Here is a 23,191-nt window from a genome sequence, read left to right as displayed (position 1 = left end):
CGCTTCTGTGACGCACACGGCAGCCCTGCGGAAGCAGGAAGCGCGCCCGAGATACGAACGCTTCAGAGCCGAAGGAGGCGTCTATCTTTATATGTCTATGGTATTAACTACCCTAGGAGACACGGGGAGAACATGCAAACTCCACACAGAGAGACCCTTTCACCAACCCCACCTAGGGTATGGTTACACTAACCCCACCTAGGGTATGGTTACACTAACCCCACCTAGGGTATGGTTACACCAACCCCACCTAGGGTATGGTTACACTAACCCCACCTAGGGTATGGTTACACTAACCCCACCTAGGGTATGGTTACACCAACCCCACCTAGGGTATGGGCAACTGATGACGCGGAGGAGAGAACTCAGTCAGCTGCTGCTGCTGTTCTGTCCGTCTGTTCACGTTACTCCGTACCTGCTTGGCTGTTGGAGCAGCCATAAACTACACAGGTTCATCCCCATTCTCTGTACGTCTTTGTAAAGTTAGTGTTAGTAAAAGTTAGTAAAAATCAGGTAAAAGAGTAACGTGAGCAGTCAGTGACTGCAGCTGACTGACACCGTGCAGCAGCAGCTGATCGAGTCTGACACCGCAGCAATGGCGGTGCCACCTACAGGGCAGCGCTCCGTGGATTTGTGTATACGTCACACTGCCGATTTGATTTGACTGATGATATGCCCATATATGGAGATCTAGAATATAATATATATTTACATATTAATATAAGATGTAACATTTAGTTTTTACTTGACGTTTTTCATACTCGTTTTCTTTTATTTGAGCTTTTATATCAGGTTTTGAAAGCTTCCCCAGAAACTCTGTAGCTTTTTGAGCTTCATATTCAAATAGTAATAATCTACGGGGCGTCCGCTGGCCTAGCGGTCCAGGCGCATACCACTTACGCTGGCAATCCAGCTTGAGAACGTGTCGTGGGTTCGACTCCCGTTCCCGACGACCTTTGCCGCGTGTCACCCCCCCATCTCTCTCCCCATTTCCTGTCAGCCTACTATCCTGTCAAATAAAGGCAGAAAAGCCCCCAAAAATATCTTAAACCAAGGGAACCAGGAGACCTGGTACTGCCAGACCCCTAGTGGTTGAAATCTGAATGGCCGGGCTTCGCATGACGTGTGTCCCTTCTATGCCCATGTATGGACAGACTTTTTTGGGGGACAGACTTTTTTTTGGCTGGGGCCGGAGGACAAAGTGACCATGCCCATGTATGGACGAAACGGGTACAAAGCCTCATGTAAGCCCGACCCCTTGGGTCTGGCAAAAATATATATATATTATAAAATAAAATATTGGCAAACAATATTGGGATTATTTTGCTGATATCGAATCGATCTAAACCGATTGAATATTGCTTTGTTAACGTGTGTGTGTGTGTGTGTGTGTGTGTGTGTGTTTCCACTCAGGTGTGTACTGAATAGTGAGTGTGTGTTGTTTTGTGTGTGTGTTTCCACTCAGGTGTGTACTGAATAGTGAGTGTGTGTTGTTTTGTGTGTGTGTTTCCACTCAGGTGTGTACTGAATAGTGAGTGTGTGTTGTTTTGTGTGTGTGTTCCCACTCAGGTGTGAGAAGCAGTGAGTGATGACTGGAGCTGAGACAGAAGAGGACATTCCACTGGGTGAACGGAAGACGGTGACAGACTTCTGTTACCTCCTGGACAAGTCCAAACAGCTCTTCAATGGCCTCAGGTCAGTTGCATATCAGACCACATGGAGCCCTAGTGTGTATGCTCCGTGTCACCAGATGGCGCTATAGGTTTAGTCCCGGTGTCTGAGCCATGGGACAACATGTTGCTCTGGATCAGGCACGTGCACACATAGACATGAAAGGGGGCTCGAGCACCTGCCCTTTTACCCGTGGTAAAAAAGTGCCCTTTCCAGACAAAAACAATCTTTTACTCCCTCAACTGCCCCTAGTGGCCTAATGGTAAGGCAGACGGAAATGGCAGTGGGAGTGCTGGATGCAGCTCAAAGTGAACTTTGCTCAGGTATCTAGTTTGTCGCCGTCCGACCGTCCTAGCCCGAGTTATTACAGGAAAACGGGCGACAATGGCCAAAACTCTATCGAAAATTTGCGATCGAAAACCGGCAAAAGTGGCCGTTTTCAAGATGTTTTGTCCATTATCTCTGGAACAGAAGGTCCAATCTGCTCAGTTCAAAAAACGTCCGTCGACAACCTTTTTTCACTGACAAAAACGACATAAAAACTAAGATATGATGACACAAACTATGACTAAATATACTGACAATTCTGTCAACAAATAAAAACTAGACTAAAATATTAGGGAGGGACTAGTGTAGAAGAGATCCAGTAGAACTAAGACTAGAGGAGAAGAGATCCAGTGGAACTAAGACTAGTGGAGAAGAGATCCAGTAGAACTAAGACTAGTGGAGAAGAGATCCAGTAGAACTAAGACTAGTGGAGAAGAGATCCAGTAGAACTAAGACTAGTGGAGAAGAGATCCAGTAGAACTAAGACTAGTGGAGAAGAGATCCAGTGGAACTAAGACTAGTGGAGAAGAGATCCAGTGGAACTAAGACTAGTGTAGAAGAGATCCAGTGGAACTAAGACTAGTGTAGAAGAGATCCAGTAGAACTAAGACTAGTGGAGAAGAGATCCAGTAGAACTAAGACTAGTGGAGAAGAGATCCAGTAGAACTAAGACTAGTGGAGAAGAGATCCAGTGGAACTAAGACTAGTGGAGAAGAGATCAGTAGAACTAATACTAGTGTAGAAGAGATCCAGTAGAACTAAGACTAGTGGAGTAGAGATCCAGTAGAACTAAGACTAGTGGAGAAGAGATCCAGTAGAACTAAGACTAGTGGAGAAGAGATCCAGTAGAACTAAGACTAGTGGAGAAGAGATCCAGTGGAACTAAGACTAGTGTAGAAGAGATCCAGTAGAACTAAGACTAGTGGAGAAGAGATCCAGTGGAACTAAGACTAGTGGAGAAGAGATCCAGTGGAACTAAGACTAGTGGAGAAGAGATCCAGTAGAACTAAGACTAGTGGAGAAGAGATCCAGTAGAACTAAGACTAGTGGAGAAGAGATCCAGTAGAACTAAGACTAGTGGAGAAGAGATCCAGTAGAACTAAGACTAGTGGAGAAGAGATCCAGTAGAACTAAGACTAGTGGAGAAGAGATCCAGTGGAACTAAGACTAGTGGAGAAGAGATCCAGTAGAACTAATACTAGTGTAGAAGAGATCCAGTAGAACTAAGACTAGTGGAGTAGAGATCCAGTAGAACTAAGACTAGTGGAGAAGAGATCCAGTAGAACTAAGACTAGTGGAGAAGAGATCCAGTAGAACTAAGACTAGTGGAGAAGAGATCCAGTAGAACTAAGACTAGTGGAGAAGAGATCCAGTAGAACTAAGACTAGTGGAGAAGAGATCCAGTAGAACTAAGACTAGTGGAGAAGAGATCCAGTAGAACTAAGACTAGTGGAGAAGAGATCCAGTAGAACTAAGACTAGTGGAGAAGAGATCCAGTAGAACTAAGACTAGTGGAGAAGAGATCCAGTTGAACTAATACTAGTGGAGAAGAGATCCAGTAGAACTAAGACTAGTGGAGAAGAGATCCAGTAGAACTAAGACTAGTGGAGAAGAGATCCAGTAGAACTAAGACTAGTGGAGAAGAGATCCAGTAGAACTAAGACTAGAGGAGAAGAGATCCAGTAGAACTAATACTAGTGGAGAAGAGATCCAGTAGAACTAATACTAGTGGAGAAGAGATCCAGTAGAACTAAGACTAGTGGAGAAGAGATCCAGTAGAACTAAGACTAGAGGAGAAGAGATCCAGTAGAACTAAGACTAGTGGAGAAGAGATCCAGTAGAACTAAGACTAGTGGAGAAGAGATCCAGTAGAACTAAGACTAGTGGAGAAGAGATCCAGTAGAACTAAGACTAGTGGAGAAGAGATCCAGTAGAACTAAGACTAGTGGAGAAGAGATCCAGTAGAACTAAGACTAGAGGAGAAGAGATCCAGTAGAACTAAGACTAGTGGAGAAGAGATCCAGTAGAACTAAAAGACATCATTTTATGCTTGGTTGTGTGTGGGTGTCGCGCTCCGAAAATAGCCGATCTACAAGCTCACAACGTGTCACAGCGCGACACGTTGTGAGCTTGTAGATCGGCATCGCAGCTAAGTAGGCATTACGACGGCATCACAGCCCGCCGATTTTGGATTGAGTTTTGGCCATTGTCGCCCGTTTATCTTTAATAACTCGGGCTGGGCAGGTCGGACGGAGACAAACTAGATACCTGAGTAAAGTTCACTTTGAGTTGCTTCCAGCACCTCCACTGCCATGTCCGTCTGCCTTACCGCTAGGCCGCTAGGGGCAGTTAAAATGTATTTTTTGGGGGTAATAGATTTTATTTAATTTTTTCTAGTCTGGAGAGGGCACTTTTTTTTACTGACGGGTAAAAGGGCAGGGGCTCGAGCCCCCTTTCATGTCTATGTGTGCACGTGCCTGTCTGCCCGTGTCTCCTAGGGAGTCTCTATGTTACAGAGATCTTCCTCAGTATGTATGTCTCTATGTTCCAGAGATCTTCCTCAGTATGTTATCAACCGTTCCAGACCACGACTGGAGCAGCATCAAAATACAGACAGGAGATCCCCCACGCGGGGACCTTTTAAACAAGCAACACACAGAAGCGTATAACTGTATATTTACTTGTGGCAACGAAAGAACAACCATGTGTTCTCCGTCATGGCGATTTCAGAGCAAATTCGACTATGTTAGCAGGCCCTTGGCCTTCAGGGAATTAACGGCTAATTTTTAGTCTAAGTCTGGTCACCATCCGTGAGTCCTTTAATAACTCGATCCTCTACCATAATACCTCGTCCCCGACTTAAGACAAATTATGGACCTGAGGATAACACGGTTATAAGAAAGGCAGGAGGCAGAGGGGCCCCCTATGCTCACTGGCCAGCTTCAACAGAAACATCCACTTGACCTTCACTCAGTCAAGCGTCCCCACTGAAACAACCTATCCTACTCCTCTGACTAGAGAAAATGCACTGAAGCTCATATGTTATACCAACCCATTACATCCCTATGGCCTGCCACTCAGAACTTCACTCACTCTTAAGTCCAGTCACACATAGGGTCAATGAGCCAACACATGCAAACCTTATCACTCTTTACGCCACCATGCCAATCCTCAGTACAACCTCACAGCACACTCTTATTGCGAAAACAATTCAATTCTCACAATTCATTGCATACCAAACATTGCACTACCAAAAACATTCATTAACACATCACTCCCAACAAGCTCTGTGTCAAACATTGGCATCAAACTTTGCATCAGTTACAAATCTCTACCTGTATGGGGTGTGTATTGAAAATGTGTGTGTGTGCCGTGGTGCAGGTTCAAGATCAACTTACCAGCAGGGGCTTCACGATCTCTCTTGAAGACGACCTAACCTGGTATCGTTTGTTTCACTAACTAAGAAGAAAGGAGAGGCGGACTGGAATGGACTTTTACACGCTTCTTATTTATTTACCAATATAGGCTTACTCAGATTCCAATAACAAAAAAGTTAAAAAGTTGCAAAAATTACAATCAAGTTTTACTTCATGTCATGTTTGATCAAAGAAAGCAAAAGAAATTTAAGGCAGGCTCTTAATCAGAAAATATCTGTTATCCTCCTATCATTTTCCACAAAATTGAAGTACACAAACTCAAAACCTGTAAAAAGTTTGAAAAATGCAAAGCTATTCCAAAATAAGATAAATCGGAGGATCTCTGACAAAAAGATTAATCTTAATTTCTCTGTTCATCCCCCCTTACAAGTAAATTTGGAAAACCCAAGTATTTAATATTACCTGCACAGTCTAAGACTGGCTGTGGATGCAAAGCAGGTTCCCCCCTATACACTATAGTAATTCATCTCTTCACCTCTCAGATTCTAAGTTTTTCTCCGCAAAATAATATTCAAGCCCGGGGTGTTCAGCCTGCGTCCGTCCAGCCCGCAAAGGTCCAGCACAAAGAGGGCCGATCCTTTGTTCGGGCTCCGCTTTATACCCTAAAACCCAGACAGATGCCAGACGCTACCTCACAGGCACATCTTTGATCCTCCTCTTCATCGTTGCTAAACTAATATTTATTACCCATACAAGGCCATGCGTGGAGCTTTCTAGCGAACACAGCAAAAATTGGCATTATAAATCAACTTCCTCTTCCTGCTTTTTGGGGTCTCACCATTACCCGGCATGACAGACATAAGAAACCATGTGAACACTCGATACATCACTTGTCTCTCAGTCAGTCATGTCTGGTCAACAGCATCTCCCTTAATTGTTGCAAAGCACGCACCTCACCCTCACATCTCATGCTATGCATTGAGCTCAGAGCTCACTCCCTCCTTGACAGGAAGGAAATGTATGCCTCTTGGCTCGGTGACAGGAAGGATGAAAGGCCTCTTGGCTCGCATACAAAAAGTTAACACCTTACATGTGGTGGACAGCTGGGCATATAGAAAAGAAGGCAGTCTGCAAAAAAAGCATATCATTTGGTTGCATGCGAAAATGATGTAAATCTGCCACAGGTTGCATGCGAACACAATGTAAATCTGCCGACATGCAGAAGTCATATATCTCCATCCCCTCATGGAACAAAGAGCACAAAGTCTCACCACAAACGTCTCCACGCAACCTCGGCCCTCAAAACACCCAGCAATTTTACTCAGACTTTGCAGATCGACCAGGTTAAATGTAACCATTCTACGACTATAAAGACTATAGAACCCAGACCGGTAGAAAACAATAGATCCACAAGCCCAAACTCCACACTCCTCACAATCGCCGAAAATAGCCGATCTACAAGCCTAAAAACACAAATGATTCATTTTGGCGAAAAACAGCCGATCTACCAGCTCAAAACCAACCTTTCAGAATTATCTTAAGACCACACTACTTGAGGCCAGTAAGGACACCATTTGCTAACAGGAGGAAACAACAATAATAACAACAATAATTAATTAAATTATTAATTTCCCACCAATAGCAAACAGGTGGAAAGAGAGCTATAAGGACCTCTCAAGCAGGGACATTATTCCTGCATTCCCCTGAATCATGACTTCTCAATGATTCACTTAACATTAAAAGATTAAATCTTTTTCTCGTGAACGGTATACTTAACTCAGACAAATACATTGTCTGTGCTTGCTTTAAGGACTTTCTCCTATTTTTTCTTTTATCGATTTTTAGCATTTTATCTCTTTTGTTACTTTGTTTTGTGCGGAGGCCTCCTAGCCAACCTCAGAGGTCAGCTAAAGTTTCCCTCCTAACAGGGCCTCTTGCTTTACTACTATTGTACTTTGTACATCTCTTCCCGTTACCTTCCATCAAAACCCCCTCGAGGCCCCACCCCTGAATTTCACAGGAATATTTGGCTTAACGCCATCAATCGGACCTAGGTAGGTTTTGACATGGATTGTCTATATTTAGGACATAGTCAACAATGTATGTCTCTATGTTACAGAGATCTTCCTCAGTATGTATGTCTCTATGTTACAGAGATCTTCCTCAGTATGTATGTCTCTATGTTACAGAGATCTTCCTCAGTATGTATGTCTCTATGTTACAGAGATCTTCCTCAGTATGTATGTCTCTATGTTACAGAGATCTTCCTCAGTACGGACACAAACAGTGGCAGTCGTATTTTGGACGAACGTTTGACGTCTACACCAAGCTGTGGAAGTTTCAGCAGCAGCACAGGTCAGCTGGCTTTATTATCTTTACCCTCTAAACCCTCTTTACTGCCTACCAGTGACATCATCGATGGGGAATCCAAGCCAATAGAAACTGCAGGCGTTCTCTTACTGTAAAGTTAGCGTGCTGAAATCAGGGCCGGTCCATACAGGCGACATAGGCGGCCGCCTAGAGCGGCAGTTTGGAGAGGCGGAAAAAAAATGTCAGGGGAAAAATTAATTAATTAATTGTCTTTCGGCCTGGCGAGAGAGTATGTTTTACCCCCTGTCCGTCCTTCCGTCCGTCCGTCCGTGTGTCCGTGTGTCCGTGTGTCCTGTCCGTGTGTTACCAGCTAATCTCCGGCACCGTTGGCCCGGCCGCTGCGAAACTGTGCACACACACTCCCTGGATGCCAAGTCAGAACCTCTGGCCCAAATGTTTCAGATTGGCCTGTTATAGCGCCACCAGGAGGCCACAATAACCTACCTGACCTGGCGGAGACCTCTAGTTTTAAATGTTTTGATAATAAATCAGTAAAATCAGGCAAAAATAAGAATTAAATAACAGAACCCTAACCTAACCCTAACCCTAAGTACCCAAAAACAGAAAAAAAAGTATCAAAATCGGCCCAGAAACCGGAAATTCTGGGGTTAGGGTTAACCCTAAACCCGTTGAGCGCGCGGGAGCGCATCAGAGGAATGAATCTGGCCTAGGGCTCTGATCAGCCCAGAACCAGTCCTGGCTGAAATAGAAGACAATGGGCCTGATTCACTAAGCTGTAGTTTGAACGTAAAGGGATTTACGCAACTTCCCACGTTAGTAGTCTGATTCATCAATAGTAATGATTGATTACTATCACAATATTGAGCTTTTATCAAAAACAACCTTTTAAACATCACTTACTTCCCCCCCTTCAACGGGAGTATAATGAATGTTTTGTGTTGTTGTGTGATCAGGCAGGTGTTGGACAGTCGCTATGGGTTGAAGAGATGGCAGATCGGAGAGGTTGCATCCAAGATTGGACAACTTTACTACCACTACTAGTAAGTAGTATTGATAATGATAATAATAATAATTATTATTGTCACAATACGATATTACGGTCAGAATATCGTCATCAAAGTATTTGGTTAACTCATTGAGTGCCAGAATTAATTAATGAATTAAGTCAGCCAGTTGATGGTTTGTCCAGTGCAGAGATGCTAATGCAGCTTGTTGCTTGTGGTTTTGTGGTTCAGCCTTCGTACGTCGGAAACCTTTTCCTTCTATTAATGCACCTTGTTGTTTTGTGGTTCAGCCTTCGCACGTCAGAAACCTCTACCTTCTATTAACTCTCTCAGTGCCAGGCCCAGAGTTATCCCAAGTTTTTACTGTATACCCTCAGTGCCAGAACGAGAAATCCCGAGTTTTTTTTTTTTTTTTTTTTTTTAATGTTCAGAACCCAAGATATCATTATCATTATATTATATTTTTAGCTCCATCCACTCTTTGTTTAACCTATAACTGAAAAAGGCTGTATCTCGCTTCCTAAGCACTTTTTTTTTACTTAAAAAAAAAATAAAAAATGCTGGCACAGTTCGCAATATTTTTTTTATTCATTGGCACTGAGAGAGTTAATGCACCTTATTGTTTTGTGGTTCAGCCTTCGTACGTCAGAAACCTTTTCCTTCTATTAATGCACCGTATTGTTTTGTGGTTCAGCCTTCGTACGTCAGAAACCGTTTCCTTCTATTAATGCACCTTGTTGTTTTGTGGTTCAGCCTTCGTACGTCAGAAACCAGCTACCTGAACGAGGCCTTTTCCTTCTACTCAGCCATCCGCCAGCGCTCCTACTACTACCAGGTCAATAAGGAGGACAGGTAAATGTCTCCTCCTACTACCAGGTCAATAAGGAGGTAAACGTCTCCTCCTACTACCAGGTCAATAAGGAGGTAAACGTCTCCTCCTACTACCAGGTCAATAAGGAGGTAAATGTCTCCTCCTACTACCAGGTCAATAAGGAGGACAGGTAAATGTCTCCTCCTACTACCAGGTCAATAAGGAGGACAGGTAAATGTCTCCTCCTACTACCAGGTCAATAAGGAGGTAAATGTCTCCTCCTACTACCAGGTCAATAAGGAGGTAAATGTCTCCTCCTACTACCAGGTCAATAAGGAGGTAAATGTCTCCTCCTACTACCAGGTCAATAAGGAGGTAAATGTCTCCTCCTACTACCAGGTCAATAAGGAGGTAAATGTCTCCTCCTACTACCAGGTCAATAAGGAGGTAAACATCCTCATTTTGTGCTGTAAGATCATTGTTAACACATTCATTGACAGGTATTAATTAATTAATTAATTAATTAATCCACCACTGCCAGCGGCTTTACCTTATTTTGAGTCTTTTTGACCAACCAGCGATCTCTTTTTTTAAACCCGGACGTAAACAAACGATGTTTGATGTGGAAAGACGAGTCTCTGGTTTATCCACCAGAACTAAAACATTGTAACCACGATCGTCCGTTCTGTTGAATACGCCTTCATTTCACAAAAAAAACTCAGTCTGGGAGAAATGTGAGCTGGATGTGTTTATAAATGTGATAACGATGCAGTGGACGGGGGATCATTTTTCTGGATGACGTCATTTCCGGTTCTATCCTTCTCTGGAGGTCGAGGCATCATTCATAGGTTGGCGAAGAGCGCCCTCTAGCGTAATCATCATTTTCTATCAATTACACACTCCATGAAGCCTTGAATTCATGGAGATTCATTTGTTTTTGTCGCTTTCTTGTGACAATAATTTGATGACCGGTCATCAAATTATTGTCTTATTATTGACCATAAACAAAACAAATCTCCAGGAATTAATCTGCGTCTTTGTAGATGATCTAAATCTGCTGTGTGTGTGTGTGTGTGTGTGTGTGTGTGTGTGTGTGTGTGTGTGTGTGTGTGTGTGTGTGTGTGTGTGTGTGTGTGTGTGTGTGTGTGTGTGTGTGTGTGTGTGTGTGTGTGTGTGTGTGTGTGTTGGATATTCTGCACATTTTCCAATATTCATATGAATGTGAGTCCAGATATGATATATTATACACAGTATCATAGTTTATTATATTATTATTATTGTTATAGTATTATATCAGCACAGCTGGTTTTCATATTTTGATTAGTTTCATTTGAGCACGGGTACTAGAGAGCCTATTTCAGCCAATCAGAATGCCTGGTCGGAACTATCTGTAGTATAATTAACATGAACTACTTTTTCTCTTTCTCTTTCTCTTTCTCTTTCTCTTTCTCCTCCTCCTCCTCCTCCTCCTCAGGCCTGAACTAGTGGTGAAGAAGCTCAGATACTATGCTCGCTACATAGTGGTGTGTTTACTGCTCAACAAGATGGATCTGGTCAAAGTCTTAGTGAAGGTATGGATGGGATGTCCATGTGTCCATGACCATGTCCATGTGTCCCCATGTCCATGTGTCCCCATCATGTCCCCATGTCCAAGTCCATGATGTCCATGTCCCCATCATGTCCATGTCCTCATGTCCATGTGTCCCCATCATGTCCATGTCCATGATGTCCATGTCCCCATCATGTCCATGTGTCTATGTGTCCATGTCCATGTCCCCATCATGACCATGTTAATGTCCCCATGTGTCCATGTCCTATTTTAGTCATCTGACATGTTTTAGTTTGAGTCTAGTTTTAGTCGACTAAATTTAATACGATTTTAGCCGACTAAATCTACAGTTAATCGCCGATCGAAATTTGTCGAACGTGGCCGTTTTCAAGTTGTTTTGTCCATTAACTCTGGAACAGAAGGTCCAATCTGCTCAGTTCAAAGCTTGTTGGATGCGTGACTTTGAGGACTTTAAGCACAGTATGACACATTTTCGGGTTTTTGGGGTTTTCTAACCTAAAAGTATGGTAATTGTTCGTAGGGCCCAGTTAAGGACGGGCCTTAATTTTCAGGCCCTTTGAGAACTCTAGATAATAATATAATATAATATAATGTAATATAATGTTTTATAGGAACTATCAGAGGAGATAGAGGACTACACCCAGAGGTTCATATATAATATAATATAATGTAATGTAATATATAATGTAATGTAATGTACCGTAATTTTCCCACTATAAGGCGCACCTGAATATAAGCCGCAGCAGCTAAATTGAATGATTTGTACATATATAAGCCGCACTGGACTATAAGCCGCGGGTGTTTTAATGTTTAATTACCATATGTAAGGGTTCGTGCACAGAGGGGACTGTCGGGAAAGAGATGGCTGTTTGGGGAAGCTCCCATTTATTAACATTTCAACAAACAAGTAGAGATGCCGCGATCCGATTAACAACAGCTAAAAAATGGAGATTGAATCGCATCGCAGCGAAAATGCCAATCAAACGCTCCGATCAAAGCACTCCATTCCAGTACTCCACTCTAGCAGTTCTATGCAGCACTTCTAACCAGCACGCTGTGAAACTTTGCTGACTATGATTCTGGAGAGGTTATGTTCTCTGTTTGAGTAATATCACTTGATCAATCCTTTTTTAACATTTAGTTTTAACATAAAATCAGTAATAAAAAGTAAGAGCAGAGCGTGGACCGCGGTCGTGGCCGCGCGCCATATGTTGTACGGGCTGACACACATTGTCCGTGCGAGCAACACAGAAGTGCGCAGCGCGTCCAGATCCAGACTTCATTAAAAGTCTCCGTCACCGTCATCCACACAAGTATGTTTATAAATACCTTGTGACTGTTAAGTTATATCACCAGCCGATCAAACAATACCATTTGAAACGCAAATGATTTTGGCTGAATTAACAACACTGGCTTTTGCGACGCGAGCGGCGAGCCTCTCTCTCACAGTGGTGTAAATGAATGACCTTCTAATCTTCATCATCCTACAGCGTCACACAAAAGCAACAAAAGTAGATCTACAAGCTCTATGAGGTTTCCACCCGACAGAGACAATATTATGTACTGTATAGTCCCTGTCACTGCCAACCCTAACCGGTATTGGGGAGGGTGTAGTCTACTAGAGAAAACCACTTTCTTCTGTTGTTTTCTTCTGTCTCTTCCTCACTCATTCTCCCCTCTCATCCCCTCTCCTCTAGGCCATTGGTTTTCAACCTTTTTCATATCAAGGTCCATTATTTATTCCACATTTAAGCCACGGATCCCACCATTGATGAGATTTAGACTCTCAGACCCAAAACTAGAATATTTTGTTATCGTTGGATAAGACTAAACAATGTGACTACTTTTTCCACCACTGCTCTCTCGAACCTGGTGATGAATCATTAACCCTCAGGATGTTTTATTGTCCGTCTTATTAAAAAAGACAATGCCTACATAAAAGGGAAACTTAGATGTCGTCTTTTGCAACATAGTAGGCCTAGCTGTCCATCGAGGCTCTTTAGACTGATTGGGACCAGTGGCGTTCCCAGAAATTACATTTAGGGCAGGCGAGATTTTTTTTCTCTACCTACCCCCCCTCTCGGACTCGAAAATGTCGGGGGGAAATCTCGTGGGAAACAAGTTAACAACAACACTACACTGACTACAAACTGAAAAACGTTAATAAAAACAATATGCAAGTATAATCAATCAGTCAATTATTCAGCGGTGGTCTCTTCATGTTGTAGTTTAATGGCTCAAGCTGCTATCAGAGCCCCTTTTATGCCAGGTGAGTAAGGTGATGGCCCAGACCCCCACTCCTGGCACCCCATGAAGATAAAGGCAAACATTTGCATCACTATAGGCGACGTCGCTCTGCTGAATGGATACGGTAGTGATTGGCTGCCTGCCCGCGTGAATGGACGAGGAGGTCCGACGGCCACTATTCTCTTTGGATTTTTTTCACCGCCTGTTTTTCAGTCTTTTACTTTATTTTCTAGGGGACGCTAGATTTTAGTTGGGCAGGCGGCCGCCTGCCTTGCCTCTATGGTGGGTACTGATTGGGACGCATTTGGGATAAAAGAGAAAGTGATTTAGACACGCAGCAAAATACTTTTCTTTTCTTTTTTCTGAGCAGTGTGCGGACCGAGAGGTGCGCGGGGGGGCGGGGGGGATCGGAGCGGAGCCCCGGGGGGGTGGGGGGGGGGCTCAACATTAGATAATAATAATAATAATAAACTTTATTTATATAGTGGTGGACTGTAACCTGTGAAATCCATAGATTTAGAAGGTCCCCTAGTGGCCGTTAGCTGTAAAAATCCATAGATAAGCCGCACCGTTATATAAGCCGCAGGGTCGAAAAATGGGGGAAAAGTCGCGGCTTATAGTCCGAAATTTACGGTAATGTTTTATAGGAACTATCAGAGGAGATAGAGGACTACACCCAGAGGTTCATATGTAATGTAATGTAATGTAATATATAATGTAATGTAATGTTTTATAGGAACTATCAGAGGAGATAGAGGACTACACCCAGAGGTTCAACACAGAGGACCAGATGGAATGGAACCTGGTTCTACAGGAGGTGGCAGCTTTTGTGGAGGTGATGTACAATAATGATAATAATAATAATGTACAATGAGTCAATAGCTTTACTGTATGTACGGTATATACTGTATACAGTGTTTCACTCTACTCCTGTGTGAACTACTCCTTTAATGAACTTCAGGCAGTACTACTTGTCAGCCACTAGGTGTCCTATCAGACACATCCAACCACTGCATCGCTACTGGTTATATTGTATGTTACAATATAATAGACTATGTTACTATAGGCATGTTGTCTCATAGACTAACATACAGACTGGTTATATTGTATGTTGTGTCATAGACTAACATACAGACTGGTTATATTGTATGTTGTCTCATAGACTAACATACAGACTGGTTATATTGTATGTTGTCTCATAGACTAACATACAGACTGGTTATATTGTATGTTGTGTCATAGACTAACATACAGACTGGTTATATTGTATGTTACAATATAATAGACTATGTTACTATAGGCATGTTGTCTCATAGACTAACATACAGACTGGTTATATATTCATTCAACCTTTATTTATTTTCTCGGGGATACATTGAGGGCAGAGATTACAGAAGCATAATACAGATAGATTAATAGATTACAGAAGCATAATACATAATAATAATACATAATACAACAGTGTAAATAATAATGATGAATAAAATCATTCCTATGTTGCGTGAGAGCGCCCCTTGTGGAAAAAAAAGAAGCTGTTTATGGCACTCAATGTGTTAACAGTCATAGTGATTCTATGTGTTCACAGGCTGACTCAGTGGTCATAGTGATTCTATGTGTTCACAGGCTGACCCAGTGGTCATAGTGATTCTATGTGTTCACAGGCTGACCCAGTGGTCATAGTGATTCTATGTGTTCACAGGCTGACCCAGTGGTCATAGTGATTCTATGTGTTCACAGGCTGACTCAGTGGTCATAGTGATTCTATGTGTTCACAGGCTGACTCAGTGGTCATAGTGATTCTATGTGTTCACAGGCTGACTCAGTGGTCATAGTGATTCTATGTGTTCACAGGCTGACTCAGTGGTCATAGTGATTCTATGTGTTCACAGGCTGACCCGGTGGCCGTAGTGAAGGACAACAGCGCCGCTTTGGTCACCAGCAACCGTCTGCAGGAGGGCTGCGTGCCTCCCCTTGAGCAAGGCATGGTGGTCGGTCAGCTCGCCCTGGCGGACGCGCTCATCATCGGCAACTGTAACAACCAGGTTTTAACCCTTAAGCTCCTTCTCATTCACACACTAACACCCTGTCACTCACCACACACTAACACCCTCTCATTCCTTTTTCTTTTTTCAAAATATTTTTTATCCCATGATTTTGCAACCCTTTTTCACCCAGTGCCAACTGTCTAAGTGGTCCTGGGCGCTACACTCCCCCTGCCAGCCTAGGGAGCCCAGAGCCGAGCTCATGCCTCCTTCAATGCATGAGAGCCAACTGGCCTTCTTATCACCTGACAGGGGGGAGTTTACCCGGTAGGACGTAGCTTCTTATCACCTGACAGGGGGGAGTTTCCCCGGGAGGACGTAGCTTCTTATCACCTGACAGGGGGGAGTTTCCCCGGGAGGACGTAGCTTCTTATCACCTGACAGGGGGGAGTTTCCCCGGGAGGACGTAGCTTCTTATCACCTGACAAGGGGGAGTTTACCCGGTAGGACGTAGCTTCTTATCACCTGACAGGGGGGAGTTTACCCGGTAGGACGTAGCTTCTTATCACCTGACAGGGGGGAGTTTCCCCGGTAGGACGTAGCTTCTTATCACCTGACAGGGAGGAGTTTCCCCGGTAGGACGTAGCTTCTTATCACCTGACAGGGGGGAGTTTCCCCGGGAGGACGTAGCTTCTTATCACCTGACAGGGGGGAGTTTCCCCGGTAGGACGTAGCTTCTTATCACCTGACAGGGGGGAGTGTCCCCGGTAGGACGTAGCTTCTTATCACCTGACAGGGAGGAGTTTCCCCGGTAGGACGTAGCTTCTTATCACCTGACAGGGAGGAGTTTCCCCGGTAGGACGTAGCTTCTTATCACCTGACAGGGAGGAGTTTCCCCGGTAGGACGTAGCTTCTTATCACCTGACAGGGAGGAGTTTCCCCGGTAGGACGTAGCTTCTTATCACCTGACAGGGAGGAGTTTACCCGGTAGGACGTAGCTTCTTATCACCTGGCAGGGAGGAGTTTCCCCGGTAGGACGTAGCGTGTGGAAGGAACTCGTTATTCCAACCAGTTCCTTTCCCCTCCATCAGGCGCCCCGGCTGACCAGGGGGAGGCAGTATAGAGACCAGGATTACTGCATGTTTTAGGAGACACGGGGAGAACATGCAAACTCCACAGTGAAAGGCCCTTTCACCAACCCTACCTAGGCCTAGGGTATGGGTATGGGTATGGGTATGGGTATGGGCGCAGAAGACGCATTCCTGTCGCATTCCTAAGCCAATAATTTGATGACCAGCGGACCGGTAGGCAGCGGTTCCGGTAGGAGACACAAAGGAGACTCTTTGTGTCTCCTACCGGAACCGCTGCCGGTCATCACATTATTGTCTTAGGAATGAGACAAAAAAAAAAAAAAAAACATGAATTCAAGTCTCCATGGGGTGACTAATCCATAGGAAAAAAAGTCATTTTGGGGGTGAACTATCCCTTTAACTTGTAAAAACACCACAAACTAACACCTGTTGTTGAAAAGCATATCATTAAAAAAAGCATATAAGGTTAACATACAGTTATTATAACACACCAAAGTCCAGGACTTCTTTCCATCGTGGTCTTCCTCTAAAGCACCGTACACACCGTACATACTCCTTCCTACGTCGGGTTTCGGACAGGTTTTCCGAAACGGCTGTTCAGAGAGTCAGAACATCTAGAGGTCAGAGAGTCAGAACATCTAGAGGTCAGAGAGTCAGAACATCTAGAGGTCAGTTCAGAGAGTCAGAACATCTAGAGGTCAGTTCAGAGAGTCAGAACATCTAGAGGTCAGTTCAGAGAGTCAGAACATCTAGAGGTCAGTTCAGAGAGTCAGAACATCTAGAGGTGCACAAGCTCTGAAGAGAAGTTCTGAGAGCGTCCATCAGCAGTTCTGAATGACATCAGTTTGTAGTTAACGTCACCTCCCTTTATGAAGAAAAGTTCAGACGCCAGAAGGAGCATATATAGTTAAACTTCAGACATCAGAATAAACCAATTGTAATTTCACACTCCATGTTAACCATGACTCATTGAAAACACCCGTCCTTTCTTCTATTGACTGATATTGTCATTAAAACACACGTCTCTGCTTCTGGTGACTGATATTGTCCTTCTAATGAATGTTAGACTCATTAAAACACACGTCTCTGCTTCTAGTGACTGATATTGTCCTTCTAATGAATGTTAGACTCATTAAAACACACGTCTCTGCTTCTAGTGACTGATATTGTCCTTCTAATGAATGTTAGACTCATTACTTAATGCGTTAAGGTGCTGTGTTTACTCAATTCTTCTTCTTTTATTTAATATTTGTTTTATAAGTAAACCACCTTGTTTGTTTTAGGTGAAGTTCAGTGAACTAACCATCGATATGTTTGTGTTTTAGGTGAAGTTCAGTGAACTAACCATCGATATGTTTGTGTTTTAGGTGAAGTTCAGTGAACTAACCATCCATATGTTTGTGTTTTAGGTGAAGTTCAGTGAACTAACCATCGATATGTGTGTGTTTTAGGTGAAGTTCAGTGAACTAACCATCCATATGTGTGTGTTTTAGGTGAAGTTCAGTGAACTAACCATCCATATGTGTGTGTTTTAGGTGAAGTTCAGTGAACTAACCATCCATATGTGTGTGTTTTAGGTGAAGTTCAGTGAACTAACCATCCATATGTGTGTGTTTTAGGTGAAGTTCAGTGAACTAACCATCCATATGTGTGTGTGTTTTAGGTGAAGTTCAGTGAACTAACCATCCATATGTGTGTGTTTTAGGTGAAGTTCAGTGAACTAACCATCCATTTGTGTGTGTTTTAGGTGAAGTTCAGTGAACTAACCATCCATATGTGTGTGTGTTTTAGGTGAAGTTCAGTGAACTAACCATCGATATGTTCCGCATGCTTCAAGCGTTGGAGAGAGAACCGGTGAACCTTGCCACACAGACTAATAAACAAGGAACGTTGGTGAGTACAATGCTCTGGAAACAGCTTTTTACCGAGCCGTTGGAATGTGCATGCAGGGGTCCACGTGCTCATGGGAGAGACCTCACTACATTATAAGATGACATCATGTCTGTCTACTCACTCTGTGTCTCAGACAAGGGCCCAGCATTGGCCTTTGAAATTGAGTCTCTATAGGAAGTGACAGTTCATATGAATGTAGTTTCGCTGTTTTACGTAGATGTACAGTAAACGGCTCAGTATTTTGCGTGTCGACGTGTCGGGGGCATTTATCGATGTGTCGATCGATTTTTATTTTATTGTCTCGGCCTGGCGAGAGAGTATGTTTTGCACCCTGTCCGTTCGTGTGTCCGTCCTTCTGTTTGTGAGCAGCTAATCTCCGGCACCGTTGGCCCGGCTACTGCGAAACTGTGCACACACTCATGAAAGAACACAGCATGCAATTTCAGTGAGATTTTGCACGCACATTCCCATTAGGCCGAGGAAGAAATGCCACCCTTTTCACATTGGCCTGTTATAGCACCACCAGCAGGTCTAATTTAGCAAAACACATTTTTGGAACAAAATGCCTCAAATCATGAATGCAGTGTCTGATTGCCGTGAAAGGCCTAAGAAGAAATGGCACCCTTTTCACATTGGCCTATTATAGCGCCACCATGAGGCCAGAATAACGTACCTGACCTGGCGGAGACCTGTGCTCTGAGGAGCACTTTTTCAATTTTTTTCATTTTTTTTCTGTTTTTTTTGCTGCGCAGTTGAGAGGAGAGCGCAAACTGCGCTTTCCTTTAACACATCGACCGCCAGAGGTTAATCTCATAATGTACTCACCAGTGCCAAGGTGTTTTTGTTGTTTTTTTCATGTCGCCATAGATCGTGTTAAAATCCTTAAGATTGAGCCGTACACGGTCTGTTTACATCCGCGACATCTCAACGTATCTCCCAGTGAAATCCACGTGTCAAACGGGGCATCCATGTTGTAGTTAGAGCGGATTACGTTAAACAGTGAAATGCGAGGAGAAAAAACTACAGGAAGAGAATTGAGTTTCAGTTTCGTCTGTAGAACGAGGGCGGACGTGATCGTCAAAACCGGATCCCAAATAATTCTATTTCCGGTCATCAAACCGGAAACGGAAGTGGATAAAAAAAAAATCCGAAAGTGAACCCGGAAGTTTTTAGCGCGAAAAGACCGCGGACCGTAGGGCTACGGTCTCGGCGCTTAACAGTTGGATTTAACGGACCGTAGGACTACGTTCTTGGCGGTTAATGTGTTAAGCAGAACTGCAGCCTTCATGTGTAGAATTTGCACCAAAGCCCTAATGATAATAAAAATGAGACTTTATTTTGTAAACATGTATTTTTTTTACACAGAACATTTGTTTAATCCGTCGTCTACAGCAGCCTATAACTAACGAGGCCTATGTTTGACAAATTAGGAAGAACGATGTCCGACTCCTTCCCGATGCCAAACAATAATAGTCACAACACGTTCAACAATATGTAGCTTTATGGCCTGGATATAAATGTTTATAACCAGACCGGACACTAGCGCAGCATCATAACTTACTGTAATATGTTTAATAGATGGTCAACAGCATCATAACTTACTGTAATGTGTTTAATAGATGGTCAACAGCATCATAACTTACTGTAATGTCTTTAATAGATGGTCAACAGCATCATAACTTACCGTAATGTGTTTAATAGATGGTCAACAGCATCATAACTTACCGTAATGTGTTTAATAGATGGTCAACAGCATCATAACTTACTGTAATGTGTTTAATAGATGGTCAACAGCATCATAACTTACTGTAATGTGTTTAATAGATGGTCATCATCATAACTTACTGTAATGTGTTTAATAGATGGTCATCATCATAACTTACCGTAATGTGTTTAATAGATGGTGGTTTCTTCCCAGGAACCCAGTGAGAAGCCGGCTAAGAGAGAAAATCCTCACAAGTATTTATTATACAAGCCGACGTTCAGCCAACTCTTCACCTTTCTGTCTGCCTCTTTTAAGGTAAGAAAGCATTTATTATTTTAAGGTAAAGTACTTACTCAGGGGCTCAGGGGTAGAGCGTCCGCTAGAGCAGCCGGATGGGAACTGCAGGGTTTCCAGTTGGATCCCTGTGGGCTCCCCTAGAGTTAGTGTCAAAGTGGCCTTGAGCAAGACTCTGAACCCCTAACTGCTCCTGATGAGCAGGTTGGTGCCTTGTATGGTTTCCTCCTCCATCGATTTGTGTGTGTGTGTGTGTGTGTGTGTGTGTGTGTGTGTGTGTGTGTGTGTGTGTGTGTGTGTGTGTGTGTGTGTGTGTGTGTGTGTGTGTGTGTGTGTGTGTGTGTGTGTGTGTGTGTGTGTGTGTGTGTGTGTGTGTGTGTGTGTGTGTGTGTGTGTGTGTGAATGGGTGTGTGTGAATGTAATGCACAATCTATGTAAAGTGCTTTGGATAAAGCTCTGTATAAATACATCATTTACCATTTATTTACGTGACAGCCAACCTGTTTGTCTAGAGAAAAGCCACCGTTTGCCTTGCTGACATACATGTAGGGTATTGTATAGGGGAGCTACAGGGGGGCTAATAAGCCAAATATGCCTTAATACATTATACTTGTCCTCTATAACTAAAATGTCAAATTAAAAACACCTTAAAGATTTTATTTATTTTAGAAATAGTTCATCTTTCACTCAATAGCGACAACGCCCGTTGCAGGATGATGACCCAATGGAATTTATGGAATGAATGTGCAAATAAAAAACTACTTTTAATACTTCCTAAGGTTAATGTGATCACATCAATATTTTATATGTGTTTTATTTTTTTTGCACATGCATTCCATAGGACTAGACCACACATGGACACATGACATCATTCCATAGGGCTAGACCACATATGGACACATGACATCATTCCATAGGACTAGACCACATATGGACACATGACATCATTCCATAGGACTAGACCACACATGGACACATGACATCATTCCATAGGTCTAGACCACATATGGACACATGACATCATTCCATAGGTCTAGACCACATATGGACACATGACATCATTCCATAGGACTAGACCACATATGGACACATGACATCATTCCATAGGTCTAGACCACATATGGACACATGACATCATTCCATAGGTCTAGACCACATATGGACACATGACATCATTCCATAGGTCTAGACCACACATGGACACATGACATCATTCCATAGGTCTAGACCACATATGGACACATGACATCATCAACCTGCGACGGGCGTTTGTCCCTCCTGAGTAAAAGATGAACTGTTTCTAAAATAAATACAATATTTAAGGTTTTTTTCGTGGCTGTCGTTCATTCCAGGAACTTCCTGCAAACAGCGTTCTGCTGGTTTACCTCTCTGCTACCGGAGTGTTCCCCAACGGACGCACGGATTATGAAGGTATAGTGACTCATCCATACTGTACATAGTTATGAAGGTAGTGACCCATCCATACTGTACATACAGTTATGAAGGTAGTGACTCATCCATACTGTACATACAGTTATGAAGGTAGTGACTCATCCTTACTGTACATACAGTTATGAAGGTAGTGACTCATCCATACTGTACATACAGTTATGAAGGTAGTGACTCATCCATACTGTACATACAGTTATGAAGGTAGTGACTCATCCATACTGTACATACAGTTATGAAGGTAGTGACTCATCCATACTGTACATACAGTTATGAAGGTAGTGACCCATCCTTACTGTACATACAGTTATGAAGGTAGTGGCCCATCCATACTGTACATACAGTTATGAAGGTAGTGGCCCATCCATACTGTACATACAGTTATGAAGGTAGTGACTCATCCATACTGTACATACAGTTATGAAGGTAGTGACTCATCCATACTGTACATACAGTTATGAAGGTAGTGGCCCATCCATACAAATAGATCAAATGGTCAAATTGGATTTATTTATATCTAATTAATTCTTGTTATTTAGTTTTAATTTATTTTCCGTCAGTGAAAAAAGGTTGACGGACATTTTTCGACAAAATTAACACTGATATGGATTAAATGTGTGCGTTTCCTATTGGTCCATATGAAATGTATTGTGTGTTTCCTATTGGTCCATATGAAATGTATTGTGTGTTTCCTATTGGTCCATATGAAATGGATTGTGTGTTTCCTATTGGTCCATATGAAATGGATTGTGTGTTTCCTATTGGTCCATATGAAATGGATTGTGTGTTTCCTATTGGTCCATATGAAATGGATTGTGTGTTTCCTATTGGTCCATATGAAATGGATTGTGTGTTTCCTATTGGTCCATATGAAATGGATTGTGTGTTTCCTATTGGTCCATATGAAATGGATTGTGTGTTTCCTATTGGTCCATATGAAATGGATTGTGTGTTTCCTATTGGTCCATATGAAATGGATTGTGTGTTTCCTATTGGTCCATATGAAATGTATTGTGTGTTTCCTATTGGTCCATATGAAATGGATTGTGTGTTTCCTATAGGTCCATATGAAATGGGAGGAGTCCTGACCAATACAAACAGAGACGTGCTGAACGGGGAGACGGTGCAGAAACGGAACCAGTCCCAGAAAGAGATGCACTGGTAAGCATTCATATTGGAACGCTTGTCCTCAGTGCACTGGTAAGCATTCATATTGGAACGCTTGTCCTCAGTGCACTGGTAAGCATTCATATGGGAACTTTTTAAAATGTTATTCTTTTACATTAACCATCACTATTCTGAGGGGAACATTAGCCGAGGCGTTGTGAGCTTGTAGATCTGCTATTTTCGGCAAAGAGGTAGAGGGGGAAAAAGAGCAGACCAATGAAATGTTTTCTAAGTATTGAGGATATACACATTAACACATCCACCGCCAAGAA

At 42.9% G+C, this 23,191-nt stretch overlaps 1 protein-coding gene across 2 annotated transcripts in view; it reads left to right on the top strand.

The window, feature by feature from the left end:
• Positions 1-23,191, top strand: part of scai (suppressor of cancer cell invasion) — a 42,623-nt gene that overhangs the window by 7,270 nt on the left and 12,162 nt on the right. Inside the window, exons 2-12 of one of the 2 annotated variants that reach the window (XM_080419022.1) lie at positions 1,570-1,695; positions 7,635-7,730; positions 8,660-8,746; positions 9,464-9,562; positions 10,996-11,092; positions 14,075-14,173; positions 15,228-15,380; positions 18,203-18,304; positions 20,223-20,324; positions 21,656-21,734; positions 22,814-22,913. In XM_080419022.1, coding sequence (XP_080275148.1) covers positions 1,589-1,695; positions 7,635-7,730; positions 8,660-8,746; positions 9,464-9,562; positions 10,996-11,092; positions 14,075-14,173; positions 15,228-15,380; positions 18,203-18,304; positions 20,223-20,324; positions 21,656-21,734; positions 22,814-22,913 — 1,121 coding nt within the window. In that variant the 5' untranslated portion in view covers positions 1,570-1,588. Of the gene's footprint in view, positions 1-1,569; positions 1,696-7,634; positions 7,731-8,659; positions 8,747-9,463; positions 9,563-10,995; positions 11,093-14,074; positions 14,174-15,227; positions 15,381-18,202; positions 18,305-20,204; positions 20,325-21,655; positions 21,735-22,813; positions 22,914-23,191 lie in introns of both variants that reach the window. The other variant, XM_080419021.1, reaches the window with a different exon arrangement.

The sequence above is a fragment of the Gymnoscopelus braueri genome (assembly GCF_963280865.1).
Source record: "Gymnoscopelus braueri genome assembly, chromosome: 22".
NCBI lineage: Eukaryota > Metazoa > Chordata > Actinopteri > Myctophiformes > Myctophidae > Gymnoscopelus > Gymnoscopelus braueri.
The sequence above is the reverse complement of the archived record's forward strand: the minus strand, read 5'-3'. Positions and strand labels throughout refer to the sequence as shown.